Source organism: Hypomesus transpacificus, chromosome 9 (assembly GCF_021917145.1).
Source record: "Hypomesus transpacificus isolate Combined female chromosome 9, fHypTra1, whole genome shotgun sequence".
NCBI classification, from domain to species: domain Eukaryota; kingdom Metazoa; phylum Chordata; class Actinopteri; order Osmeriformes; family Osmeridae; genus Hypomesus; species Hypomesus transpacificus.
The window spans coordinates 17,966,531-17,991,388 of record NC_061068.1 but is presented as its reverse complement, the minus strand read 5'-3'; the positions used below and the strand labels follow the sequence as shown (position 1 = coordinate 17,991,388).

At 44.2% G+C, this 24,858-nt stretch overlaps 1 protein-coding gene across 6 annotated transcripts in view; it reads left to right on the top strand.

Annotated features, from left to right (window-relative positions):
- nfasca (neurofascin homolog (chicken) a) overlaps positions 1–24,858 on the top strand; it is a 69,350-nt gene that overhangs the window by 31,037 nt on the left and 13,455 nt on the right. For 2 of the 6 annotated variants that reach the window (XR_006956470.1, XM_047025089.1), the window contains exons 8-26: positions 1,774–1,944; positions 2,359–2,409; positions 4,359–4,482; positions 6,552–6,736; positions 7,026–7,157; positions 8,264–8,407; positions 8,630–8,741; positions 8,988–9,154; positions 9,375–9,522; positions 11,352–11,476; positions 11,973–12,014; positions 12,492–12,593; positions 12,829–13,026; positions 13,220–13,290; positions 13,546–13,768; positions 14,553–14,668; positions 14,964–15,174; positions 15,587–15,709; positions 15,941–16,114. Coding sequence is in view for 5 of the 6 variants with exons in the window: in XM_047025089.1 (XP_046881045.1) it covers positions 1,774–1,944; positions 2,359–2,409; positions 4,359–4,482; positions 6,552–6,736; positions 7,026–7,157; positions 8,264–8,407; positions 8,630–8,741; positions 8,988–9,154; positions 9,375–9,522; positions 11,352–11,476; positions 11,973–12,014; positions 12,492–12,593; positions 12,829–13,026; positions 13,220–13,290; positions 13,546–13,768; positions 14,553–14,668; positions 14,964–15,174; positions 15,587–15,709; positions 15,941–16,114 (2,619 nt within the window). In the remaining variant the exon portion in view is untranslated. Of the gene's footprint in view, positions 1–1,773; positions 1,945–2,358; positions 2,410–4,358; positions 4,483–6,551; positions 6,737–7,025; positions 7,158–8,263; positions 8,408–8,629; positions 8,742–8,987; positions 9,155–9,374; positions 9,523–11,351; positions 11,477–11,972; positions 12,015–12,491; positions 12,594–12,828; positions 13,027–13,219; positions 13,291–13,545; positions 13,769–14,552; positions 14,669–14,963; positions 15,175–15,586; positions 15,710–15,940; positions 16,115–17,504; positions 17,532–20,256; positions 20,395–21,443; positions 21,582–22,240; positions 22,364–24,858 lie in introns of all 6 variants that reach the window. The other 4 variants (XM_047025092.1, XM_047025090.1, XM_047025093.1 and 1 more) reach the window with 3 other exon arrangements.

The following is a 24,858-nucleotide window of genomic DNA, read 5'->3' as shown; positions in this document are numbered from 1 at the left end:
AATGTAATTCCACTTTATTGTAATTCTGACCCCTCATCACTAAGTCAAACCCTAACCAACAACCCCCTAATACTCCATAGAAATAAAAGAAAATGTCCCTACAAGTTTAATTTATTCTTAGTATGCTATCCTTGTGAGGACAAGGGTAGTTATAAACGAATCCACACACAAACAGACACACACAAACTGAAGTACATACAATATTCGCAAACACACATCTTTATGGCACCTTTCTCGTTATTATCTTTCTATCAAACACACACACACACACATTTACCTATATATCTTTTCACACTGTCTTCTGCTGAGACTGCATCTCTCTCTCCATTCACTCTTTACTCTTTACCATTCTCATCCACATACTTTCATTCTCTTTCAAAACCATTCAAACTGTTTACTTTCATCCTGTTCCTTGTCCTCCCTCTGTCCTTCTTTCCTCTCTTATCTCCTCTCCCTTCTCTTGTCTCTTCTCTCACTTCTGTCTGTTCTCCGTCCTTCTATCTTCTCTGTACTTCTCTCATTCCTCTTCATTTTCTCTCTCATTCCTTCTATCTCTTATCTCTCTTCTCTCCCTTCTCTATCCTCTCTCTTCGCTCCCTTTTCTCTCTCATCTCTCCCTTCTCTGTCCTTTCTCTTCTCTCTCTCATCTCTCCCCTCTCTGTCCTTCACGTCTGCTCTTCCTGAGTGGTGTGTGTTACTGCTGAGCTCATGTAAATGTGTGTGTGTGCTGCTCTGCACCAGGTAAAGAGCTGAGAGGGGCAGAACCCAAGTGCAGTCAGCAGCCATCTTAGAGAGAGGCCAGTCTGGGATGTCCTTTAGAAGCTGACGCTGTCGTTCCTCCACTCACTCAAATGAACACGTTATGAGAAATGGAAATGACACATGCCTCAGCCTGATGTTAATGCTCAAATATTCAAGAGGCAATGAAAGTCTTTTTGCTTTTCATGCTGAGGCCAACATTGGAAAAGTGTACTTTTTAGTCTAGGATGCTAGTTTGCTACACTATTTAGGGGTTAGGGTTAATGTTATGTGAATTACATGGCTTGTTATGCAGTTAGATATAGCATATACTACAAGTATTGCACTGTTAACCATGATAATGAGGGAACACATCAACTCTTCAACAAGAAAGGAAAATATTACCTGAAACAGACAAAGCTGGTGTTGCTCTTTAGAGTGTTACGGCCATACTCCACAGCCCCTACTCTCATCTGTAACACACTCATCATCATCTCTGATTTTAGCTGAGAGCACATGTTGCCTACACACGCGTCATGCCTATCACACATTAACACATCACGCCAGTGGTCTGCCGGCTGAGGGATCCTGCAGGGCATCGCCACGATGAGCTGACAACCATACGGTGTATGCCATTGCCATGATTACATGTGTGCAATGTCTGTCTGGAGGATGCTGGCATGTTGCGAGTTAACAAACCTCTTCTCCAAAGTGGCTTGTCTCAGTGTTTAACTTCAGGATAGTGTACAGCAAGCCAGAGTTACAACCTCAGTACTAGAACTAGAGAGAAATAAGCACTATTCATATTTCAGTTAAATATATACATTCACCATGTGAAATGCCTGCAGCCCATCTCGGTATTGTGGATTGATCCAGTGACACATTGTTGTGGTCATTGCTCTTTTAATCGTTTATACTACCTTTTTATAGATGTTTTACTCAAACCTTTTTGATACTCTGAACTAACTACGAACCATGAAAGTGGTTAATATTTTCCTTGCCTTCTCGCCCTCTCCTTCTACCTCCCTCCTCCAGCCATGATGCCTATATCCCAGGATCGTCGTGTGTCCATGGGTCTGAACGGGGACCTGTATTTCTCCAATGTGCTGGCTAAAGACGGACACACAGACTACAGCTGCAACGCTCGCTTCCTCTTCACACACACCATCCAGCAGAAAAATCCCTTCACACTCAAAGTACAAACCAGTGAGTATCTAGAGTACACACAGACACACACACACACACACAGTTACGTCCAGGAAATAGACAACAAATTCAACTCAAGTTCCTTGAGTTCTCTGAACATAAATAAAACATTTTCATGTTACATTAATTTTTATATGAAATGTCCCCATCTAGAGGTGGCATGGAGACACGACAAGTTGGTTCAGGACCTGTGTTCTCTGCTTGTGTGTTCTCGTTCAGCCAACAGTCCTACCATAATGTCTGATATATGGACTGTAAATGTATAGAGAGTGGAGGGTAAATGCATAGACTTTGGAGTGTGTGTGTCCATAAAACTGTTTATTTCTCACATATGTGCACATATCAGTGTGTGTGGTGTGGAATGTGTGTGTACACCGCATGGTCACCTGCCGTTGTGTACCTCTGTATTTCCAGTGGAGCTGTATAACGAGACATCCTCTGTCAACGTCACTGACCCCTACGGTGGTGAGTCGCACCCACTTTCTGTGGAGACAGGTTCACTTCCTGTTTCACCCGTGTGCGTCTTAACACAGCTAGTAAATCTCAACTCTCTCACCGCTGGTAACCTTAGAGTCACTAAACCAGAATAGTTCAATAAACTATTTTAGATGAATTTCAGTGTTCTGTACATACATTTATACATACATTCACATACTAACCTGTACTTCATTGTGACAGTCTGTGTATTTACAATGTCATTTAGCTGCTCTTTGCTGAGGTTTTCCTTCCTTAAGTCTAAGTAAACATTGATACTGCAGTAAGCTAGCAGATGAACTCTCCAGCTTGGTCCTCAACTCCAGACTTTCAGTCCTCCTCAATAGGAAGAGGTGACACATTGGTACTTTAGTTCTGTCTCCCTGGAGCCCCTAACTCTTCCTCAAGAGTCTGGAAGAGAGAGGACACTCAAACACAAGGTCTGTCACAAGCACACATATCCATTCAACCTAATGCACATAAACCCCTAACCAGGCGACATCAGATTTCGTAGAGGACCGACATGGGGTTTAGAGCTCTGAGGACATGTTGTGTCTAGGAAGGATGGAGTTTAGAGTCCTGAGGACATGTGTCTAGGAGGGATGGGGTTTAGAGTCCTGAGGACATGTTGTGTCTAGGAAGGATGGGGTTTAGAGCCTTGGGGAGATGTGTCTAAAAGGGATGGGGCCCTAAGTTTGAGGCCCTAAGTGGGAGTAGCTACTGGAGAGAGGGGGACCCAGGTCTCTGGAGTAAACAGGGATTTGAATAGTCATGTATCTCTTTAGGATTCATGATGCATTAATTAATAGTTATGCAAATGTTGCTCAGTACATGGTGTGTTGGGAGGAGCAATGCAAAACACACACACTCACACAGACACACACACACAGACACACACACACACACACTCACACACTCACACAGACAGACAGCCAAACCTCATTAAAGGCTTCTGGTTTGGTTTTCAATCCGAGGGTCTGCAATGCATTCTAATGTGGCTTTCTCTCAAGAAACATGGACCCAGGTTGTCAGGGTGCTGTGTCACCATGGCTACACAGCACCAGGGGTGACGTATATATGTTCTATGTCACGGTTGTCACAAATCCTGGCCTCCATCTTCTTCTCTCTGTGTCTCTAACAATAACCTGCTTGTCGCTTCACAGGGGAGATGCTAACCGCTAACAGATGCTTTAATCCCATACAGATCTGCATCACAATGGAGGCTAATGCTAACACCACACTTATCCAGCCTGCAGCCTTGGCTAGCTATATTGACTGCTGGCTCACCTCCCTGACTACAAACCCAGCATATAGAGGGTTGAGCTAAGCATGGACCAGACTGTTGAGTAGTTGTTGTTATGACATTCTGTGTCTGTGGAGCGTTGCTATAACTGAGTTTGAGTTGAAACTGTTTAAAGGTACGGCGTTCGAGTCCAAAATAGAGGGTTTAAAATACAAGGTATAAGCATAGGTGAACTAGTAATTTTTTATACATTGAAGTATAATTAATAATTTTTTTAACATTTAAAAAGTACATTTGAGTTAGAAAAAAATATACAGATTGGGAGATTACTGTTGTGGTTGTTGTTGCTTCCTAAAATGGCTGCCCCCAGGGAGGCCTTGTGATGAGACACAGATCCGCCAGGCTGTATGGGGGACTCACAGTCATCAGATATTTACAGATTAAACAACAAAACAACAACAACCAATAAGAATGAGTTTAATTGCAAGCAAACTTTGTGTGAAGGGGGTTGTACTGTACTGTAGTTCCAGGATGGAAAACCTGATTTTGTTCAGTCCTTGTTATAGGGCTTTCAATCAGTGTTCCGAGGGTGCAATTTTGTTTGTGTGTTTGTTTAGACTGTGTTTGTGTGTGGGGTGTTTGTATGTGTAGAGTGTTTGTGTGTGTTTGTATTCATCCCCGTCCTCTTCCCTTCCAGGTCGCAGGGTTCCAGAGTCCAGGCCTAAGTTCCTCTCCCCCTCAGAAACAGCCTCGGGAAAAGACAGCTCCAAGATGGTTTTGCGTGGAGAGAAGTTGCTCATAGAGTGTATCGCAGCGGGCGTGTAAGTGACGCACAAACACACAAACACACATCTCTCACACAAACCACACCCTCACAAACACACACACACATTGTAATGATTCTAATAGTGACTTAGATGCTTACTTAAATAAATGTATATTTGTACAGTCCTGGATCATTAGTCCATCACAGCTTAGTGCTTGGTGGTCAAATGAATGACATGGGTATGTTACAGAGTTACTATTATACAATCGAGTAAACAAGTTCAAATATGATTTCCATTAGGGGCGGATCTAGAAAAATATTCATGATGGCAAGAGGGTGGCAGGAGATTTTGAGGTGTGGCACCCAGTGGCAGAAGTGTGTGAGATAAAAATGAGAAAACTAAAGGCTGAAATGAATTTGAGCATTATAGGTCCCATGAACAAAAAGCTTTTGAAGTTTGAAGAATTATTTTGAATAAAAAGAGATGAAAATGAAAAAAATTAAGGCTGTGCAGCATGAATGCATACATCTTCAACAGTTTAACATTATTTTGACGCTCCTAGTTCATGTTGTTGAAAAGCTATTGACTTTTGAAATGTGTAGTTTGTTGATGGTCCCTAAACATTCGCGTTGTTTAGGCAGTAGTGATGGGAAGTTCGGTTCTTTTTACTGATTCGGTTCTTTGAATCTCGTTCAGTAAAATGAACGAATCTTTTTTCGAGTCATTTGTTCATTTCAGGAGGGGGGGGGGGGGGGGGGGGGGGTTGGGGGCTATACGTCCACTGCAAAGGACGTATAGCCCCTATACGTCCACTGTAGGTTAGTGCATGACATGTGCACCAGCAAATACTATTTCAAAATAAATTCCTGCATTAAAATAATGTATCATGAGTTTGTATGATTTGGTCATGTATTATCACACTAGCATTTAATTATCACGTCAAACACTGCACTAAACTGTAAGTGTAAATGTAGAGTGAAAATAACAAAACCAGTCAGTATGATGACTTGAGCGAATATAATTCATTCACGTCTTACTAAAACAGCGGCCACGCGAAAGGGAATAAGGAAACTGTTTCCTCTACTAAAAAATACAATGCAGGTCACGTGAAAAAAGGATCCAAAGACTCGTAGAAAGACCGAGTCGGGGAAGGAACTAATCATTCGTTTCCTCTAGCTACAGAGCCTATGCAGGTCACGTGAAAAATTATCCAAAGACTCGTAGAAAGACCGAGTCGGGAAAGGAACGAATCGTTCGTTTCCTCTTGCTACAGCCTATACAGGTCACGTGAAAAATGATCCAAAGACTCGTAGAAAGACCGAGTCGGGAAAGGAACGAATCGTTCGTTTCCTCTAGCTACAGAGCCTATGCAGGTCACGTGAAAAATGATCCAAAGACTCGTAGAAAGACCGAGTCGGGAAATGAACGAATCACTCGTTGAGAGGACTCGTTACTCCCGAGTCCTTATAAGGATTCGTTCAAAATGAACGAATCGTTCACGAACGACACATCACTATTAGGCAGCCAAAAGCATTGGTTAAGCGGACGGTCGTAGTGGTGCTAAACACTAGTTAAAATAACACAATACTGGGCATCCAAATATCTGTTGAATATCAAACTTCAAACTAACTTTACCACGGTTATCTTTGTTGTTGCTTTCCCAAAGCATTCACGAGTTGACGTTATTAACAACAACAGGAAAACTAACATTGCGAATCCGTTAGCCCTGCACCTTCTTCGTCATTAATAGAAAATTGCTTAACACCTCACTCCTCCGGTGTGGTCTGCTGTCCGTGCCGACGATTGCTTCCTTGAGTTGGAGCCTTCTATGGTCAGTTGGCGCCTTCTTTGTGTTCAAATGAAAGCAACTTTGGTCGGCATAGTGGGGAGGGTGGTTGGAGTCGTCTAGTGCTGCATTCACTTGATATGGGATATTAGAAATTCGCTCTCGCAACTGTCCAATGAGCCACAACTTTTCTTTGTTTTCAAAGTTGCCAACTGCGATGGTTGCCAACTTTCCCTGGTTCCTTGTTTTCATTGAATACACAATAAAGAGTTTATATGAACTCCAATGTGAAAATCATAACATTGAAAAAAATCACTCTCTTTCCATATCCTCCCAGGCCGACCCCCAGCATCAAGTGGCTGAAGAAGGGGGGGGAGCTGTCAGCCGAGAGGGTCCATCTGGACAGCTTCAACAAGACCCTGCGCATCACCAGCGTATCAGAGGAGGACGCCGGAGAGTACGTCTGCATGGCCAGCAACCTGATAGGAAGCATCAGCCACTCCATCCACGTCCAGGTCAAAGGTCAGGACACTGGGGTCACACTGCAGGGGGCTGCAAGGGGATTATGGGATTATTTAGTTATTGTTGTCCCGTGGTTACAGACTGTGCAAAACTGTGCCCAGGAGAGGTCAAGGGTCAGGGGTTGGAAGAGAGGGAGGTTAAGGCTGTTGGATTTGTTTTTTTATTTATTTGTATGTCAATGGGGATTAGGGTAATTTAGAAAAAGGTATTTTTATTCAGTTTGCTTGATTCACTTATTTTTCAAGGTTTACACATCAATGATCGCCAATCGCTAATCTCCTTCCCACAGCTGCTCCCTATTGGCTGGACAAGCCGACCAATCTGGTGCTGTCCCCAGATGAGAACGGGCGACTGGTGTGTCGGGCCAATGGAAACCCTAAACCACACATCCAATGGCTGGTCAATGGAGGACCCATAGATAGTGAGTCGACTCTCACACACCACTCACACAGCTATACACAGTCACGCACACACTCACTCAAACACTCACACACACTCACTAAAGCAATAAACCATGAGAAGGTGTGGTATATTGCTAAACAACCCATGGGTTGTAGTGCGGTCGAGCAGCTCAACCTATGGATTATTTGGCGACCTTACCCCTTCCCCATAGTGGTTTATTGTTTTTATATCTTACTTCAACAGGCAAATTCTTACAAATAATTAACAATTCAGTGTGTTTTAGATCGATTTATATGTTTCTCTACTAAGAAATACATTTCTTAAACTACAGTATGTCCGTTGCTTTGAAACATCATAAACCCACGCCTTGTGTCAAAGCCACTGATCAGGGCTAGCTAGCTATTTGGAGATGTTGAGGTGGACAAACTTGTCTTAATTACTTGCTGGACAACAATTGACTTGGAATTTCATCAAAACAAACTTTCAACAAATTAGTTATGGTAGCCAGTTTTCTATAAATGTTTTCAGCTATTTAAACGTTATTTAGACAGACTGTTATTTAGTAGATGCTAATCTTCGAATAGCTATTCCAGAGCAGATACTACCAGATGAACGCTGACACAATACCCTGTCAAAGCCATGGTTTTCTTTATGGATGAAATGCTGGTTAGCTAACTAAAAGTTAGAATATATAAAGTGGATACTTTATTTACAGTACAGATGTAGTGAATTTGATCTACATGTTAATTAATTAACACATTTACTGATAATCCATGTGGATGGCATAGTAATATCTCAAATTGAACTGTAAAAAGTTTTACCCGGGATATACCGTAAACATATGATGGCTGTCAACCAGATCAGATTTGAAGGTCTGAACTAACTGTTGTATAAACATCATACACACTCCTATAGTGTCTCTGCATTGTACTCAGAGCTACAGCGTTATCACAGCTTGCCAGAATCAGTATCTCAGGAGGAGAGATACTGTTGTACTGAAAATTACATGTTTCTCACAGATACAGTACAAGGACAATACAAAATGACTCACACACTTTGGATCTCCTCCTTCTCTCGTTCTCGTTTCTCTATCGGTCTGTCTCTCTCTCGCTGTTTCCCTCCCAGGCTCCCTGCCCAACCCTAGTAGGGAGGTGATGGGGGACACCATCCTGTTCCGCTCAGTGCAGATTGGAAGTAGTGCTGTGTACCAGTGCAACGCCTCAAACCACCTGGGCTACCTGCTGGAGAATGCTTTTGTCAACATCCTGAGTAAGGCGGGGAAAGCTGGTGGTCTTGGGGTGTATCCTGTGGGTTATACTTGGGGGCTGGGCATGTATTCTGGAGAGAATTGTTACTTGGGGGTTGTGATGAGGATGGAGGACCATTGCTTGCTGGCCCAATGTGCTTTTACTTACATACAATGTAATGTAATGGTGTATCATAATGTCTCCGTCTCCCACTCCCTCTCCCTGTCTTCCTCCCTCTCTCCAGACATAGCTCCCAGGATGCTGGGTCCTAAGAACCAACTGATCAAGGTCATTGAGGCCAAGCACATCTTCCTTGACTGCCCCTTCTTTGGCTCCCCTCAGCCTCAGTTGCGCTGGTGAGCCACTGTCTGTCTATCTGTCTGTCTGTCTGTGTGCCTGCCTGCCTGCCTGTCTGTTTCTGTCTCTGTCTGTCTCCCTGCCTCCTGCCTGTCTCTCTGTCTGTCAGTTTCTGTCTCTGTCTGTTCTGTCTTTCTGACTTTTTGTCTTTATGCCTGCCTTTCAGTCTATCAGTTATTTTTTTGTCTGTCTGTCAATCAGTGTTTCCATGGCTCAACCTTGTTAACATCCTACCGTGTGTGCAGGTTTAAGAACGGGCAAGGCAGTGGTCTGGATGGAGGGCACTACAGAGTGTATGTGAACGGCTCTCTGGAGATCAAGCACGTGCGTCCAGAGGACCAGGGCACCTACACCTGTGTGGTGAGCAACTTCCTGGGAAAGGAGGAGAACCAGGTCCGCCTCGAGGTCAAAGGTCAGACATCTGCTCCTCTTCTGGTCAAGTGTGTGACATAGGATTCGCATGAACTGATCCTGTCAACTGTAGTCTTGTTTTCCTGCGATATTTCCCTGACGAATTGGTACTTTTAACATGAAGGCATTACAGTGGAATTACGTCTCTCTAATCCTCTAACCCTAACCCTCATGCATGTGTATGTCACTCCCCTTGTGTGTGTGTGTGTGTTGACCCCTAGACCCCACCCGTATTGTGCGGGCTCCAGAGCGCCAGCAGGTGGTCCGGGGCTCCCAGGTGCGCCTCGACTGCAAGGTTAGCTCTGACCCCTCCCTCCGGGCCACGGTCACGTGGCTGAAGGACAACAAGCCTCTCACACTGGACTGGAGGTAAGGAGGCCACCCCAGCACACACACACACATATGGGGCATATTCCATGCCCTGGTTTATATGCAAAGGGCTCCCTAGTGCCTGCATTCGCCTGCGTGATGATTTCAACACGTTTAAGATGGAATCATCAAATAAGATGATGGGTCAATAAGGGGATGTCTGTGGAACAAAGGATCAAAGGTCTATACTGCAGCAAACGCATGAGGCCATAATCAACAAAACTAAATCAAAACAATGATTTCAGCGTGGTACTGTCACCTACTAAGAATCAACTTAGATTCAACTTTATTGTCATTCAAGTACTGAGAATGAAATGCAGTTTAGCAAAAGTCACCTCAGCCGGGACTCAAACTCACAGTCCCAATAGACGTATAGCATGTCATATAACTCTACCTTTCGGTCACCATGCTGCTGTAAATAAATCTTAATATCTTAAAGATGCTATAAAGTGGAATTGAAAATGAGTTTTAAGTTCATCACACCACAGAAGAATGTGTTGTTAACTACACATCCAAATTCAAATGAAAAAAACACAGACAAGTATGTTAAATTAGGCTTTGAAATAGTGAGAAAATCAGCAGTGTTCTCTGCTTGAGACTGGGGTGGCATGTCGCCTGAAGGAGCTGAAGCTCCGCCCACTCAAATATATTGAATTTAGCAACAAACAGCAACACTAGTTAAATCAATTGCAGATATTAGAACAGACCTGCCTGCAGTCTCTGAGTGTTTTATGTGTTAAGTACTTTGTCTTTGCATCGTACCAGCTGAGTAACAGAATGCAACTGTCTGTGATTTGACGTAGGTCGCTGTGACGTAGATAGGTTGGGTTTTTGCTCCGCCTATACAAAACTTGAGCTGAAAACGGGAGAGAAACTGTTCAACAGTCTAACTCGACATTTCAGTTTGACGTTTTCGCGCTTTGCACATGCTTTCAGGAACTTATTTCACATGTATATAATTTACTGAGAAGCAAATCATGGAATTTGCTTTACAGCATCTTTAACCGAGTGGTTAATACATAGATATTTCTATCATACAAGTGCTTTCAGTTACGTCCAGTTGAAAGAATAAATGAGAAGAAAATTAGTTGGGTAGGCCGCAGTCGCTTTCCTTCTCTGGTGTCAGACTACTAACACAGCGAAGAGTCACAACTTTCAATATAATAACATAACTTGTATAGGCTAGGTTACCTGCAGGTGTTTGCAGTGGTTTCTGTGCTGCGCTGGCATGTCAGCTATGCGCAGCACTAATAACGCCTGTATATGCGCATGCTTTATCAAATGTAATATCCGATAATTATGCCTGACTGTAAGCACGCTTTGTTATCTATTAAACTGTAAGGTTAGTGTTCATGTGGCTTTTGCTAAAACTTGCCAAAGTACACATACTTCACCTGTAGCAATTGTTTGTCATGTTGATCAGTATGTGTATGGATTTTCTGTTTAATAATGTTACCCCATCAGCACAGCCTTGGGGGCTGAGATGGACACCTGCAAAATCCCAACTTTGCACAGTTCCCGGTTCTCGAGCTAATTGTTTGACAAAAATCCCACTAGAAAACTTGCACATACACACACACACACATATTCCTGGAATTATAGTTTAAATTTTACGTGGCCTTGAAAAAAAGGTTACTTTTTTTAAACTTTAAATAAATTATTATGCCCATTAAAGGTACACTTTGATCTTGGAACATCGTCTAATCATTGGTTCTCTTTTTAATACGTATTTTAGGTTTTCCCAACAATAGTAATTCAGAAATAAATCAAGTCACTATCTCCCCCCCCCCCTCCTCTCTCACTCTCTTTCTGTCTCTCTGTCCTTGCAGGGTTAAGAGGGAAGAAGAATATCTGTCCATCCTAGATGTCCAGAACAGTGATGAGGGGACATACACCTGCTCCGTTAAAACAGACTTAGACCAGGATTCTTCCTCAGCTCGGCTTATTGTGTTAGGTAGACACACACAAGCACACACACACAAGCACATACACACGGGTACACACCTAACAGAATGGATGACAACCCTCCTCCTTTCACCTGGAGTAGTCACAGTAACTAGCTAGTAAATAACTGCACTTCTGGGTGCCTTCAAATGTCAAATCTGCATGCTCTATAAGCTCTGTACTAATAACTGTTTTCTGATTCTGCCTTCTAATCCTTGTCTGTGTAATTGGACACACTTGAGATGAAACAGATACAACATCTTAATATTTGTATATACTTGTGACTGTATATGTGTGCTTATATATACATATATGAACACATGCAGTCAACAACAGCATATGTATTGTATATTTCCATCTCTGTCTGGAGTGGTGTTGAAAGCATGATGTTAGCTGTGTTCATTAGTTCAGATGTGGCTTCCTCTGCTAGTGCTAAAACGACTAAATCTACATAGACTGACCTCTAACATCTACCCCTCCTCCCGCCTCTCTCCTCGGCCTCACAGAGGATGAGTCGCTGTCTCCCACATATAGTGCCTTGCCTGCAGGTAACATCCATGGCCTCTCCTAGACACACACACACACACACACTGGATCTGTGTCTGTCCGTACACACATCATCCTTCATCTCTCTGTCTCTGAGCCTTTGATATCTACCTCTGTCACTTTTTCCCTCTCTTTTTTTCTCTCTCTCTTGCTCTGTCCCTGTATGTCTCACTGTCTCTCTCCTTATTTGTATCTCTATGTCTCTGTCTATCTCTCCCTCTTTTTCTTTCTCATCTTTTTGCTCTCGTTAGGTTATACTTTTTTTTTTTGCACTCTTTCTCTAATTTTATCACACAAACTTATGTGCCAAAGATATTAATGTATGTAGCGGTTTGCAAGTGGAGTGTGTGTGTGTGAGTCTGTGTTTGGAATGTGTGTGTGTCTGTATCTGTGTCCGTGTGTTCTTGTGTGTGTTTGTGAGAGAGTGTTCTCGTGTGTGTGTTTGTGTGTGGCGTCTCTAACAGCCCGTCCTCCCCCAGGTTGTCCTGACCCCCCCAAGGACCTAGAGCTGTCTGACCTGGCTGCAAGCAGTGTGCGCCTCACCTGGATACCTGGGGAGGACAACAATAGCCCCATCACAGGCGAGTGTCTGCACACACACACACCTGCACATATACACACACACTGACATGGGAACACAACTCTGCCCAATGTCGTACAAACACTGGGCATACCACCTCCATGCCACCATACCTCCATACCGCCATACCTCCATACCACTACACTGCCATATATCCATGCCACCATACCACCTCCATACCACCATACCTATATACCTCCATACCACACATCTTACCATGTTCCTCCCTTCAACAGAGTACTTGGTTCAGTTCGAGGAGGACCGCTGGGAACCCGGGCGGTGGCAGAACTTGTCCGTCTATGAGGGCAAACTAAACTCTGTCACCCTACAGCTGTCTCCCTACCTCAACTACCAGTTCAGGGTCTTGGCCATCAACGCTGTGGGCCCCAGCACGCCCAGTCTGCCCTCGTTCCGCTACTTGACCAGCGGAGCCTGTTAGTACACAGTGGGGAGAGGGCGGTGGGGGGGGGGCGGGTATTTTGTCTGATAAAACCATGTGTTGTAGTATATTTTCAATAGAGTGTTTAGCAGGAGCAGTTCATGTATTACAATGGAATAGGACAATGGTGTGTGGAAGTCTTTTGGAGAAAACTTGATATAGAGTGTCTGTGTGTGTGTATGTTACAGCCCCTGATGTCATACCGGCAGGTCTAAGAGGTTGGGGCACCATGAACAATAATATGGAGATTAGCTGGGAGGTGAGACAGGGCTCAAAATGAGCTATTTCTAAATCTATGTAGTATTCAAATACTTTTTAGTATTTGCTCTGCTCTACTCCGCTCTGCTCTACTGTACTCTGGTTTACTTTACTCCATTCTACTCTACTTTTCATTATTCTGTACTCTACTGTACTCTACTCTACTCTGCTGTATTTTGCTCTCCTCTCCTCTACTGTGCCTCCATACTGTACTGTGAACCTAAGTTTTCCTCATGCCCCCCGCCCCTGCCCTCAGCCCCTTCTGGACACGGAGCGCAACGGCCCCAACCTGCGCTACTTGGTATGGTGGAGGCGGAAGGATATGGGTGAGGAGTGGAGCAATGTGACCACAGTGGAGCCAAAGCACCTGGTGTCTGACACGCAGACCTACGTTCCCTATGAGATCAAACTGCAGGCCGTCAACGACCTCGGAAAAGGTCCCCAGTCCAACATCATCATAGGATACTCTGGGGAGGACAGTGAGTACACACACAGTAACACTTAGACAGATACACACACACTTATATAGATACAAGCACACACTTCTACAAATACACGCACGCACACACTTAAAAAACGTTTATACTTTTATGTATTTCAGTCCACATATAGGTCATGGTAATTTTTACTGATCCTGATCAGGGCTACACACCATGTATATTCAAATAATGTTAAATCAAATACAATTTATTTAATTATTTATATAGCGCATTTCATACCAGGAGGTATGAAACAATGAGCTTCACAGAGGGGAAAAAAGTGGGGGTGGGATACAAACACTTATGTTTGACACACATTTTCCAGAGGGAAGCAAAAAACGAGTTCACCCATTTTGGCAAATTTAAAAATATTCCCTGACCTCTCTGAAACGAGACGATTGAGCACTCTCCTGGGGAATGTGAAGTGCCAACATATTACAAAGCACACACATAGCATGAATACTATATCATAAGAAAAATAACACTTTACAACAAATACATTAAATAAATACATAATGTTACCATGAATGGTAGGCGAAAATATGTGCATTAAGAATATATACATTATAAAACACACTCAGGGGTGACAACAACAGAAGAACAACTTTTTTCAATGACTGAAAATTACTTTTGTCTCACGCAAGATAGCTGCTGTCCCAAGGGTATGACAGGTTGCTACATACTTTGCAGACAACATTTTACAGTTAGCCTTGTCTTGTTTTTTCAAAGTGAGCACAGCCTCTCTTTCTTTGTCACCCTGTAACCTCTCTCCCCTTCCACCCAGAGCCCACGGCGGCCCCTACAGACCTGCGTTTGTCGAATGTGGACAGCACCAAGGTGACCCTGCACTGGATACCGGTCGACCCTAGCACCATACTGGGGGAGTTCAAGGAGTACCGGGTGAGAAAACCACCCCTGACCCACACCACTCCAACACACACCTAACATACACCATCCCTAACACACATGCCTCCCTGCTCTCCTCTTCTTCCTCCCCTGCTTCCCTCCTCCCCTGCTCCACTCCTCTTCCTCCTCCTCCCCTCTCTTCCTCCTAACCCTCTCTCCTCCTCCTCCCTTCCTCCTCCCCTCTTCCTCCTTCTCCCTTCCTCCCCTGCTCCGATCCTCCTCCCCTCACTCCTCCACTGCTTCCTTCCTTCTTTCCTCTTTCCCTGCTCCCCTGTGCCCCTCCTCCCAGGTGTACTTCTGGCGTGAGGCCAGCCTGCTTCCAGGTCTGCGGGTGAGTCAGGAGCGGAGCGTTCGAGGGTTCTACACTATGGCGGCTCAGCCCTCGGGCATCCTGAGCGACCTGATGCCCTACTCCCTCTACAGCATGTTCATGGTGGTGGCCAACCGAGGCCACGAGGGTCCGGTCAGCAACACCGTCCAGTTCCGCACCAAGGAGGGAGGTGAGGCATTCTGAGGCCACCACAACGGGAGCTGTTGGTTGTTGTTGGGCGTTAGAGTTAGGGTCATGCTCATAGCGCACTTCCTAATGCTGTTTCTCTTTGTTTTCTTCCCTTCGAACACTGTGTGTCTGTCTCTCTCTCTCTGTCTGTCTCATGTTGTCTGGATGTCTTTCTGCCCCTATATCTGTCTCATGTTGTCTGTCTCCCTGTATGTCTGCCTGTTTCTCTGTCTGGCTGTCTCTCTATGTCTCCCTGTATGTCTCTCTTTCTCCCTGTTTGTCTGTCTGTCTGTATGTCTCTCTCTGTCTGTCTGTCTGTCTGTCTGTCTCTGTCTCTCTCTATATATGTCTGTGTCTGTGTCTCCCCCTCTATATCTGCCTCTCTCTCTCCCTTGGTCCCCTCTCCTCCGTAGTCCCGGAGGCTCCCAGGTTCTTCAAGATCATCCAGAGGAGCTCCAACACCATTCGGCTGAACTGGGACCAGCCTCTGGAGCCCAACGGCATTCTGATTGGCTACAGACTGAAGTACCATACAGGTGAGCTCTGATTGGCTGCAAAATGAAATATCAAACAGGTATCCACTTCTGATTAGATACACACTGGCCATACCTGATACACAGATAGGATCCCTTGGAAACACCAAGATATATGTGTCCCACACTGAACAAAGATTTCAGTTCACCACACCACAACATGAAGCAGCAGTTGTAAGTTGTCCCTTACAAAGCCGTGTGTGTGTGTGTGTGTGTGTGTGTGTGTGTGTGTAGTGAACGGATCGAAGGCTGGCCGCATGCACTTGGAGAGTTTTCTCCCCAATGTGACATCGTTCACGCTGCACTTGCCTGACCGCGGCACGCGCTACAAGTTCTTCCTAGCGGCGGTGACCCAGGAGGGAGCTGGAGAGGTCTACGCTGAGGAGTCGCCACACTTCTCCAACGAAGGTGAGCCTCACACACATACTCACGCCTCCATATATACATACATGCACACATACACTCGCACATGCCCACACAGGCAAACATACACCAGGGTTTCCCGCAGAAAATGTGTTAGTCAAGGTGGTAGGGTGAGATTTCTCTGGAGAAAGTTCTCTTAAACAAAGTTCTCTTGAGAAGGGAGACTGCCGTTGGAATGAAAGGGAGAAAACTAGTGGAGAAAACTGGCGGAAACACAGCGAATTTAGCTAATTAATTTATTTAATTTTTCTAGACAACGGAGTCAAGGCGGCAGACGTGTGTTGCTAAGGCGGCCGCCTTAACTGCAAAGTGCTGCGGGAAACCCTGTACACATTGTGCAAAGTACACACATTAAAACCCACTTCTGACACCCCACAAAATCAAATAAACTCAGCACACACATTAAGGAGATATACTTAGATCAACACACTGTTTCAGTCTGTTGCGTTGAACCAAATGGATATGGTGAATTTCTTACATTTACATTTAGTCGTTTAGCAGACGCTCTTATCCAGATCGACTTACAGTAATTACAGGGACATTCCCCCGAGGTAAACAGGGTGAAGTGAAAGTCATTTTGCACAGCCGGGAATCGAACCGGTAACCTTCGGATTACTCGCCCGATTCCCTAACCGCTCAGCCATCTGACCCCTTCTTTATCATGGTTACTGAGCAGTTAGCACTGCCCAGTCTGTACCTACCAATTGTTGTGTAACAACAAGAATAAATGGTTTTCCCTGGAACATTCTTGAGTTTCTTGTACTATCAAGCCACACACACAAACTGCGTGTGTACAGACAGAAGCCCTGTTCATGAGAGATCCTGATCTGGATCAGCCCAGTCCTAGTTCCTGTTTGTGAACACAGAGTTAGGTATTTTCAAGTCTTATGTTTTTTTGGGTGGAAACTTTTTCTGGGAACTAGGTTAGCTGTCTTTCGTTACCACCAGTTGACATTGTAGCTCTTAGTAAACTAGCGTTTGGTGTCCAGATTGCTCCTCCCAATGGTCCTGCTTTACATGTCCAGCAGACACTGCAGGCTTTGTGGAGGGGAGGCTGAATGCTGCATGCTGTCATCAGCCAAGAGTGGACACATACACACATTCTACTCACACACACACACTTAAATGTGCACATACACTCTCAGGCTCAATTCCATTCTTAGCATGCCTATGCTTGGAAACACAATACCCCCCCCCCCCCCCCGCACACACACACACACACACACAGACACACACCTGGCCCTGGTGTCCTTTTACTCAATGTTCTGCAACTCGCTCTTCCTTTCTCTGTGTCACTCTCAGCCTCTGGCCCTTTTTCCTCTCTCACACTACTGTGGCCTTCTCTGTCTGCCTGTCTCTCCCTCACTCCTGACAGACACCAGTTCCCTTCTTGACTACACAGGTAGATGTACCTGCACATCCTGCTTGTGTCCCTGTCTGTCCACCCTAACCTCCGCAGCTGTCTAAGAGTCGCCCCAGGCTGGTCAAATGACCTCATTATGTGAAAATGTTGCAGCATGGTTCTCTACCCTTTACCTCACAGGGGTACAGTCTTAAGTCTCCATTAGTCGTACAAGGAATCACACATGGAAGTACAACTGTGGGGGGGAAACCAGGCCAGTAAATGTTCATTTTTTATACAGAATGTTACAACACCAATAGCATATTTGTAACAGGTGCTGGTATTTTGGTCCGCATGTAGGTTATGGTCATTTCTTGTAGTCTTTTTATCTTTTAGCTAATTAAAGTGGAGATTCTAAGCTTTCAAATGATTGATCATACATTGAAATCTGAAAATATTTGAGAATGATATGCTTGTTTGAATGATGACACCACTTAAATCAACTAGTGCAGAACTTTTTTGTAAGATAAACTTCTCTTCCTACAGGGAGGTCTTGTGTGGGAACAATAGCTGGTTAACTCCAGCTCCACATAGATAACAACTGTTTGGCTAGGGAAGGCACACAAACGCACACAGTTCCTAAACCGAACAGATAGATAGATAGATATGAATCTTACCCGAGTAGAAAACAGAACGTTTCATGCCAGACAACAGTCTTGTGAATTGTGTACATTGTTTCATTTCCATCCTGCATGTTCTCCACGATAAATAATACTATATGATTTCCATTGTAAATTGTATTGCCAACAGCAGCTATTGATAATTAGTTTCATGTCATTTGCATCCACCACAATGGTAGCAACCATATAGTGAACAAACACCACACATCTAGGTTTATTGGTGGAGACTTGACTGAAACTCAGTGACAGTAGCCAACAAAACCAAAGATGCTAATCAAACTGAACTCCCATCACACCCCCAAAACCAAAACCTGCAAGACTACAAGAATAAGCCTACTTTGCTGACAAATTATGCGTATTGAGCTCTCCAAAAATATTTGTTTATTATACTGAGTGACTTTTTCAATACATAAACTTTCGTAATATGAAACAAAAAGGATAGTGGTTAAAAATGAAAGATTACCGACATGCGGACCGTTTTTCCTGCACATGTTGCATTTGTGTGACTATGATTTAACATTCAGTGTAGATACATATAGGGTTTCATGTTGAATTAAATTAGATTGTAGAGAGCTTTGGAGTGTAACCAGCCTTGACTCTGTAGTCACAAGAATGAACTTCTGTCATCCTCTCCTCATCCGCCTGCCTGTCTGTCCATCTCTGGGTGTCTGTGTTGCTGTGTGCTTTCAGGGATTGAACACAGGAAGCCCAGGATTGTGTCAGAACACCTCCAGTTCACTTCCATTGTAAAAAAAATTTGGGGGTAGAGGATAGCTCTAGCAGCGGTCCCCCTTTGTGGGGGACAGTATATTACAGCCCTATGTTCCGGCTGTAACTGTAGCCCCCCTTGTGGTGGACAGTTTATTACAGCCTATACTTCTAGCTCCAACTGTAGCCCCCCACCAATCCCTGATGGCGTGCCTTTTAGCAATACAACCCCCCTCCCCACCACCCCCCACCCCACCCACCCACACGCACACTCATCTCTTCCGCCGTGAAGCCTGGTCTTGTGCCCTGAGTTGTCCAGAAGGAGGGAATGTTGTCCTAATGACGTGGAATGCCCTGATGAGCGGGGAGGGGTGCTCTCAACCGCGCGTGTGTGCGTGTGTGTGAGACAGAGAGAAGGTATGAAGGGAGATGGCAAAATACTTGTATTAGCTGTTTAATTGTGATATTTACTTTGTTAATTTTAGTTTCTGAAATAAAAAGTAAAGAAAGTCCTGTTCTCCCATTGGTTGAGTTCTACACCTGGTTAGTCCACCTGCCTTCACCCGCTCGCTTGCTTGACTACTCAATCACCCAGCATGCCTGCGCTTTTGACTGTTGAATTCTACCGCCATCCATTTTCTTCTCTCTCACAAGGCTGAGAAGCAATGCTTAATGCTAACGGACAGATTTTTTGATGGTTGGGTCTGTGTCTATATAGATGCCCTCAAGCCTAAATAATGCGTGTGTGTGTGTGTGAGGAGGGGCAGGGGGGGGGCTGCATGAGGAAGGATTTAGTTGATAAGGACAAAAGCACAACCTTTGTGGGATTTGGGATGCCTTCCATGAAGATGACTGTCAACATGAAGGTAAAGACAGTTGCAGCTGGTGTCCAGCAGGTCTGCAGAGGACTAGTAAGGTCCCTCGACATTTCCTTCTCACAGTACAGAAGATATCTCAGAACTGGCATGACATCATACATTTCTAGCAATGTTTTGTTTGAATGCTGGAGTAATGAAAGTGTGTGGCCACATGGCGCCACTGTTGGTCCACTCTCTGAGGTGGAACCTACTCTGTCTTGAGAGTGATTTGAGAATGAATTATTCTGAACAAAATGCTTTGTACCAGAGGATGTGTTCATAGTAGTTTTAACTTACATGAAATAGATTTTTTGCTGCCTTGATTTGATTGACCTATGATTGAAATCTGCAAACCCTTTGCAACCAATCAGCAATGCAGTTTCTGGTCAATTCCAGAACACCTCTGCTCATTGGTCGATAGAAATTGCTATTTCTCTCTCTTTGGTCTCGATTGGTCAGTGTCAGTGTGTGGTTGACTTGTTCTATTCTACTTTTTGCCTTTAACCCTCTGCTCTCTCCTCCCTCCATTATTCCATGTAGTGGAGCCTACGGATGCCTACGTGTCTCCGACTGCCTCTCCCTCTCCTCCTCCTGCTGCCTCCACCATCCCTCCCTCTCCTCCTCCTCTTCCTGCTGTCTCAGCCATTGCGCCCACAACTCTTACTAGCTCCGTGTTGGGTACATAGCATGCTGTTGTCCTGTCTAATCCACATTAGCTCACTCTACTTTGAATATATTACTTCACATCAGTTTGTGCATTTTAAACAAATATGTTTTTAGAGCTTTGAATTAGTACAGAAAACAGAGAAACTCAACTTATAAACCTTTAAAAGATTAATCTTGCTGCATTATCCAGGAGAAGCAGGACTGTGGCTGCGTTTCAATACAAACATTAGCCCTTTTTAAAGTCTCCTCTCTCTGTAGAGATGGGAGAGGACACCTCCTGTATTGGAATGCAGCCATTTCTTTTGTTGCTCCGGCCAGCATGCAAGAAGCCCCCTTTTTGAAGTTCTCTAAACTGTGGAGAGTGGGTCCCTAGCTCACTATCTCAAACAGGTTTGGGATCCATTCTTCTGCCATTGACTCAAGGCAGGAAGTGGATTGAAAGTCAACTTGAGTAATGCATAGCCACATTTTAATTCAGGATGTGAATTTTGATTGACTTCTGGATTGTGAATGGACCCCAAACCTGACCTTAGGGTGCTCCCTTATTCAGTGCAAATCACAAATGTGTGTGGGGGTGTGCATGCGTGTGTGTGTCTGTGTGTGTGTGTCTGTGTGTGTGCTCACCACTGTTGGCCCACTCTCTGAGGTGGAATATACTCTTCAGAGTGATTTGAGAAAGATTCATTCTGGCCAAAATGCTGTGTAACAGAGGATGTGTTCATAGTAGTTTCATAAACTTACATAATAGACATTTTGCTGCCTTGATTTTTGCCTATGATTGAAATCTGCAAATATTTTGTAAACCAATCAGTAATGATGTCTCTGAGAAATTCCAGACCGCCTATGCTCATTGGTCAATTGATGTTGCTATTTCTCTCTCTTTGGTCTCTTTTGGTCAGTGTCAGTGTGTGGTTGACCTGTTTTATTCTACCTTTTTGTCTTTAACCCTCTGCCCTCCCCCCTCCCCCCTCCCCCCTCCCTCCCTCCCTCCCTCCCTCCCTCCCTCCCTCCCTCCCTCCCTCCCTCCCTCCCTCCCTCCCTCCCTCCCTCCCTCCCTGCAGTGGAGCCTACGGATGCCTACGTGTCTCCAACTGCCTCTCCTCCTCCTCCTCCTCCTGCCTCCACCATCCCTCCCTCTCCTCCTCGTCTTCCTGCTGTCACTGCCATCGCGCCCACAACTCTTACTAGCTCCGTGTTGGGTACATAGCCTGCTGTTGTCCTGTCCAATCCACTTTAATTCACTCTACTTTGAATGTATAACATCACACATCAGTTAGTGAATTTTAAGCAAATACGTTTTAGAGTTTAGATTAATTAGAAAAGAGAAACTGTACTAAATAACCGTTTAGACATTCATCTGCTTCTTGCTACATTTCCAGGAGAAGCAGGACTGTGGCTGTGTTTCAATACAAACATTAGCCGTTTCAAGCGTCTCCTCTCTTTATAGAGATGGGAGGGGACACCACCTGTATTGGAATGCAGCCATTTGTCTCATTCCTGTGGCCAGGATGCAAGAAGCCCCATTTTTTAAGTTTTCAAAAATGTGGAGAGTGGGTCCCTAGTTCACTATCTCAAGCAGGTTTGGGATCCATTCTACTGCCATTGACTCAAGGCAGGTCGTGAATCGAAACTCAAAAAAAAAAAAAAGAGTGAAAATAAATTGCCACATTTTTATTCAGGATGTGAATTTCGATTGACTTCTGCCTTGTGAATGGACCCCACACCTAACCTTAGGGTGCCCCCTTAGAGTCAGTGTATATCTACAAATGTGTGTGTGTGTGCATGTGTGTGCGTGTGTGCATGCGTGATTGGGTATGCATGGATATGTGTGTGTGTGTGTGTGTGTGTGTGTGTGTAGTGGCCCCAGGAATGGGGATCTGGAATCTGACGGTGGAGCCTAACAGTAACTACGCTAACGTCAGCTGGAGACACGACTTCCCCGCCGACAGCAGCGAGTTTGTGCTAGAGTTCATACTGGAGAGTAAGAACCAGACCCAGTTTGAGCATCGTTGTTGTTTTTATGCTGGACAGTCAGAACCCAAACCCAGAGTTGGTCCTAATCACCCCAGGCTGGATGATTAGAACCAGACCCAGACATGTTTTAGGGTTGGGGAAAGACAAATGTCATTTAAACTTGATAGCTAAAGTTTTAGTTTTTGTAAGCTTGTTTCATTGATATCATTTCGTAACTTAAAAAGTATTAAATATTACCAAACGGAATGTAATGCGATGAAACAAACAAATCAAGTTTTTTCTTTCTATGTACATTATATGATACTAAAAGCCAACAGCCTAAAACCCTCCTAAGAAAAATTGTCTCTAAGAGCTAACTGGATTTTCTGAAGGGAACATTCTAACCCTAACCTGCAGCTGACAATTACAGCCACTGGAATGAAAATAATTTAAAATGACACTTGAAAATAACAATTTTCATACAATTCATTGCTATTTTATAAAGCTCTTACCAGCAAGGAGGATGTCATTTTTGACAAACTCTCCCACTTTGGCATCAGCTCTGTAAGAACCAGGGTTGGGTTACATACAGTATACCATCTTGATTACGATCAAACTGGCTTTCCCTGGACGCAAAAGTGGGCAGTATATTCACTGTCATCTCAGCTGAATAATTAATGTTCTTTCATCTGCGATCCAGTTTCAATTACACTTTGGTGGCAATATTCGGTTTCTATAAAATCCCATTACTGACGGGTTTTGTTTAAATGAAATGAAACTATCTACCTCATTACTGCCCTACACCTTGGTTCTCATAAATAGTTCCTTTCAGTAAATCATTTGTGAGGCTTAACAAGAAATAAAAAAAGCTGTAAGAATAACAAAAGGTAAATCCACAGAGAAAAAGGGAGAAATAGAGAGTTTGTGAAAGGAGAGATACGTGAAAATGAGAGGGAGACCCCATCTGGAAAGGGTATTCTCCTTTGTCAGGGAGATATTTCATTATGAAAAACATTCCCCCAGATGTTGAAGTACTTTCTTTTCCAACGAGAACTGGAAACCAAGGGCAGGGTTGGTAGGCCAGCATCTATTGTTCAAACAATCACTCAGAATCACAGAGAAAGAGAATGTCTCTACAGTACCTGCTTTAGGTTTCAAGTACAAAGATAGCAGGATTTATTTGTTTGTGTGTGTCTCGTCAGTCCTGTCTCATTGAAGGGGTTGAGGTTGAGACACACAAACACACCTGGCACTTTTCAACAAAAAAAATCTCCCAAGAAAGCTATCATATGTCTATCTCTCCTAATATCATTGCACGCTCTCTGTCTCTCTCTCTCCCTTTAAAATAAACCTGTGTATATTATATCACCACATAACAACTTTTCATGCTATACACCTACTGTATCTGTTTGTCTTGCTGGCCCCCTCTGGCTTTTTGATTGGCTGTTGGATTGCTCAACCCCACAAACGGCTTCCCACGTGGGTCAATGTTTGCTTGCCCTGCTACCATGTTAACTGAGTTCATCACGTAGCTCAGACCCCGTGGGTGGGGGTGGGGTCAAAATCACATCACTGGTGATTTTGCAAGGGAAGAAGGTCAGCCAGGTGGTGTGTGTGTGTGTGTGTGGCGGGGCTTATGGTTTGGTACCAGGTTTTAAATTGTTAATGTGAGTGAGGAGGGGGAGAGTGTGGGTGATCTGATGAGTGTAAACCCCCACTGGTTGTGCATGTGGGGGGGCCCTGACTGATCAATAACGTCTGGATCCTCCTAGCCTCACCCTCCACTCTTTGACGTTCCTCTGGTCAGAACTTACTCATTGTATATGTTACACACTTGTAACATTTACAATGTTATGTATGGATGAGAGGCATGATCTACACGAATGCAGTGCATTCTACTGGTAGTTTTCACTATTCTTGTTACACTGTCATTCATAAGGACTGTGCAGTAGGCTGTGAAATAAATGGATCAACATGTACTTTGAATGTACTTACACTATGGAACAGGCTCATACACATACAGTCATCTGAGACCAATAAGAGTGAGGCTGGCTTCAGCCATGTGCTGTAGCCGGGAGCTCAGCGGTGAAGACAGCTTTAAAGTTCCCTGCATGTTTCACACATGTAGTGCATGTGTGTTGAAATTACAAGGCAATAAGGACCCTCTTTTTTAGACTTAGATTTTATATGACAGACTAAAGACAGTATGCCAAAACAAAGACTTGGCTATTGCACAAATGAAACAAGCCATTGGAAAAAGGTGGTGGGGGTGGGGGGGGGGGGGGGGTTGCATGCACAAGATTATACATCAACACATAAATATACGTTTACTTATTTTATCGATTTAATAAATATTTATAAACAGTAAAGTGTAACCACCGAGACTAAATAACATGTTAATTGTTCATGACCGCCATGTGCGTAGAGGATCCAGTGCTATCCAGTGTGAGGCTGAAGCAGCAAATACTCAGTGCACAGCACAGTGCAGTTAATAGAAAACATATGTTCTTGAAGAAAGGTTCT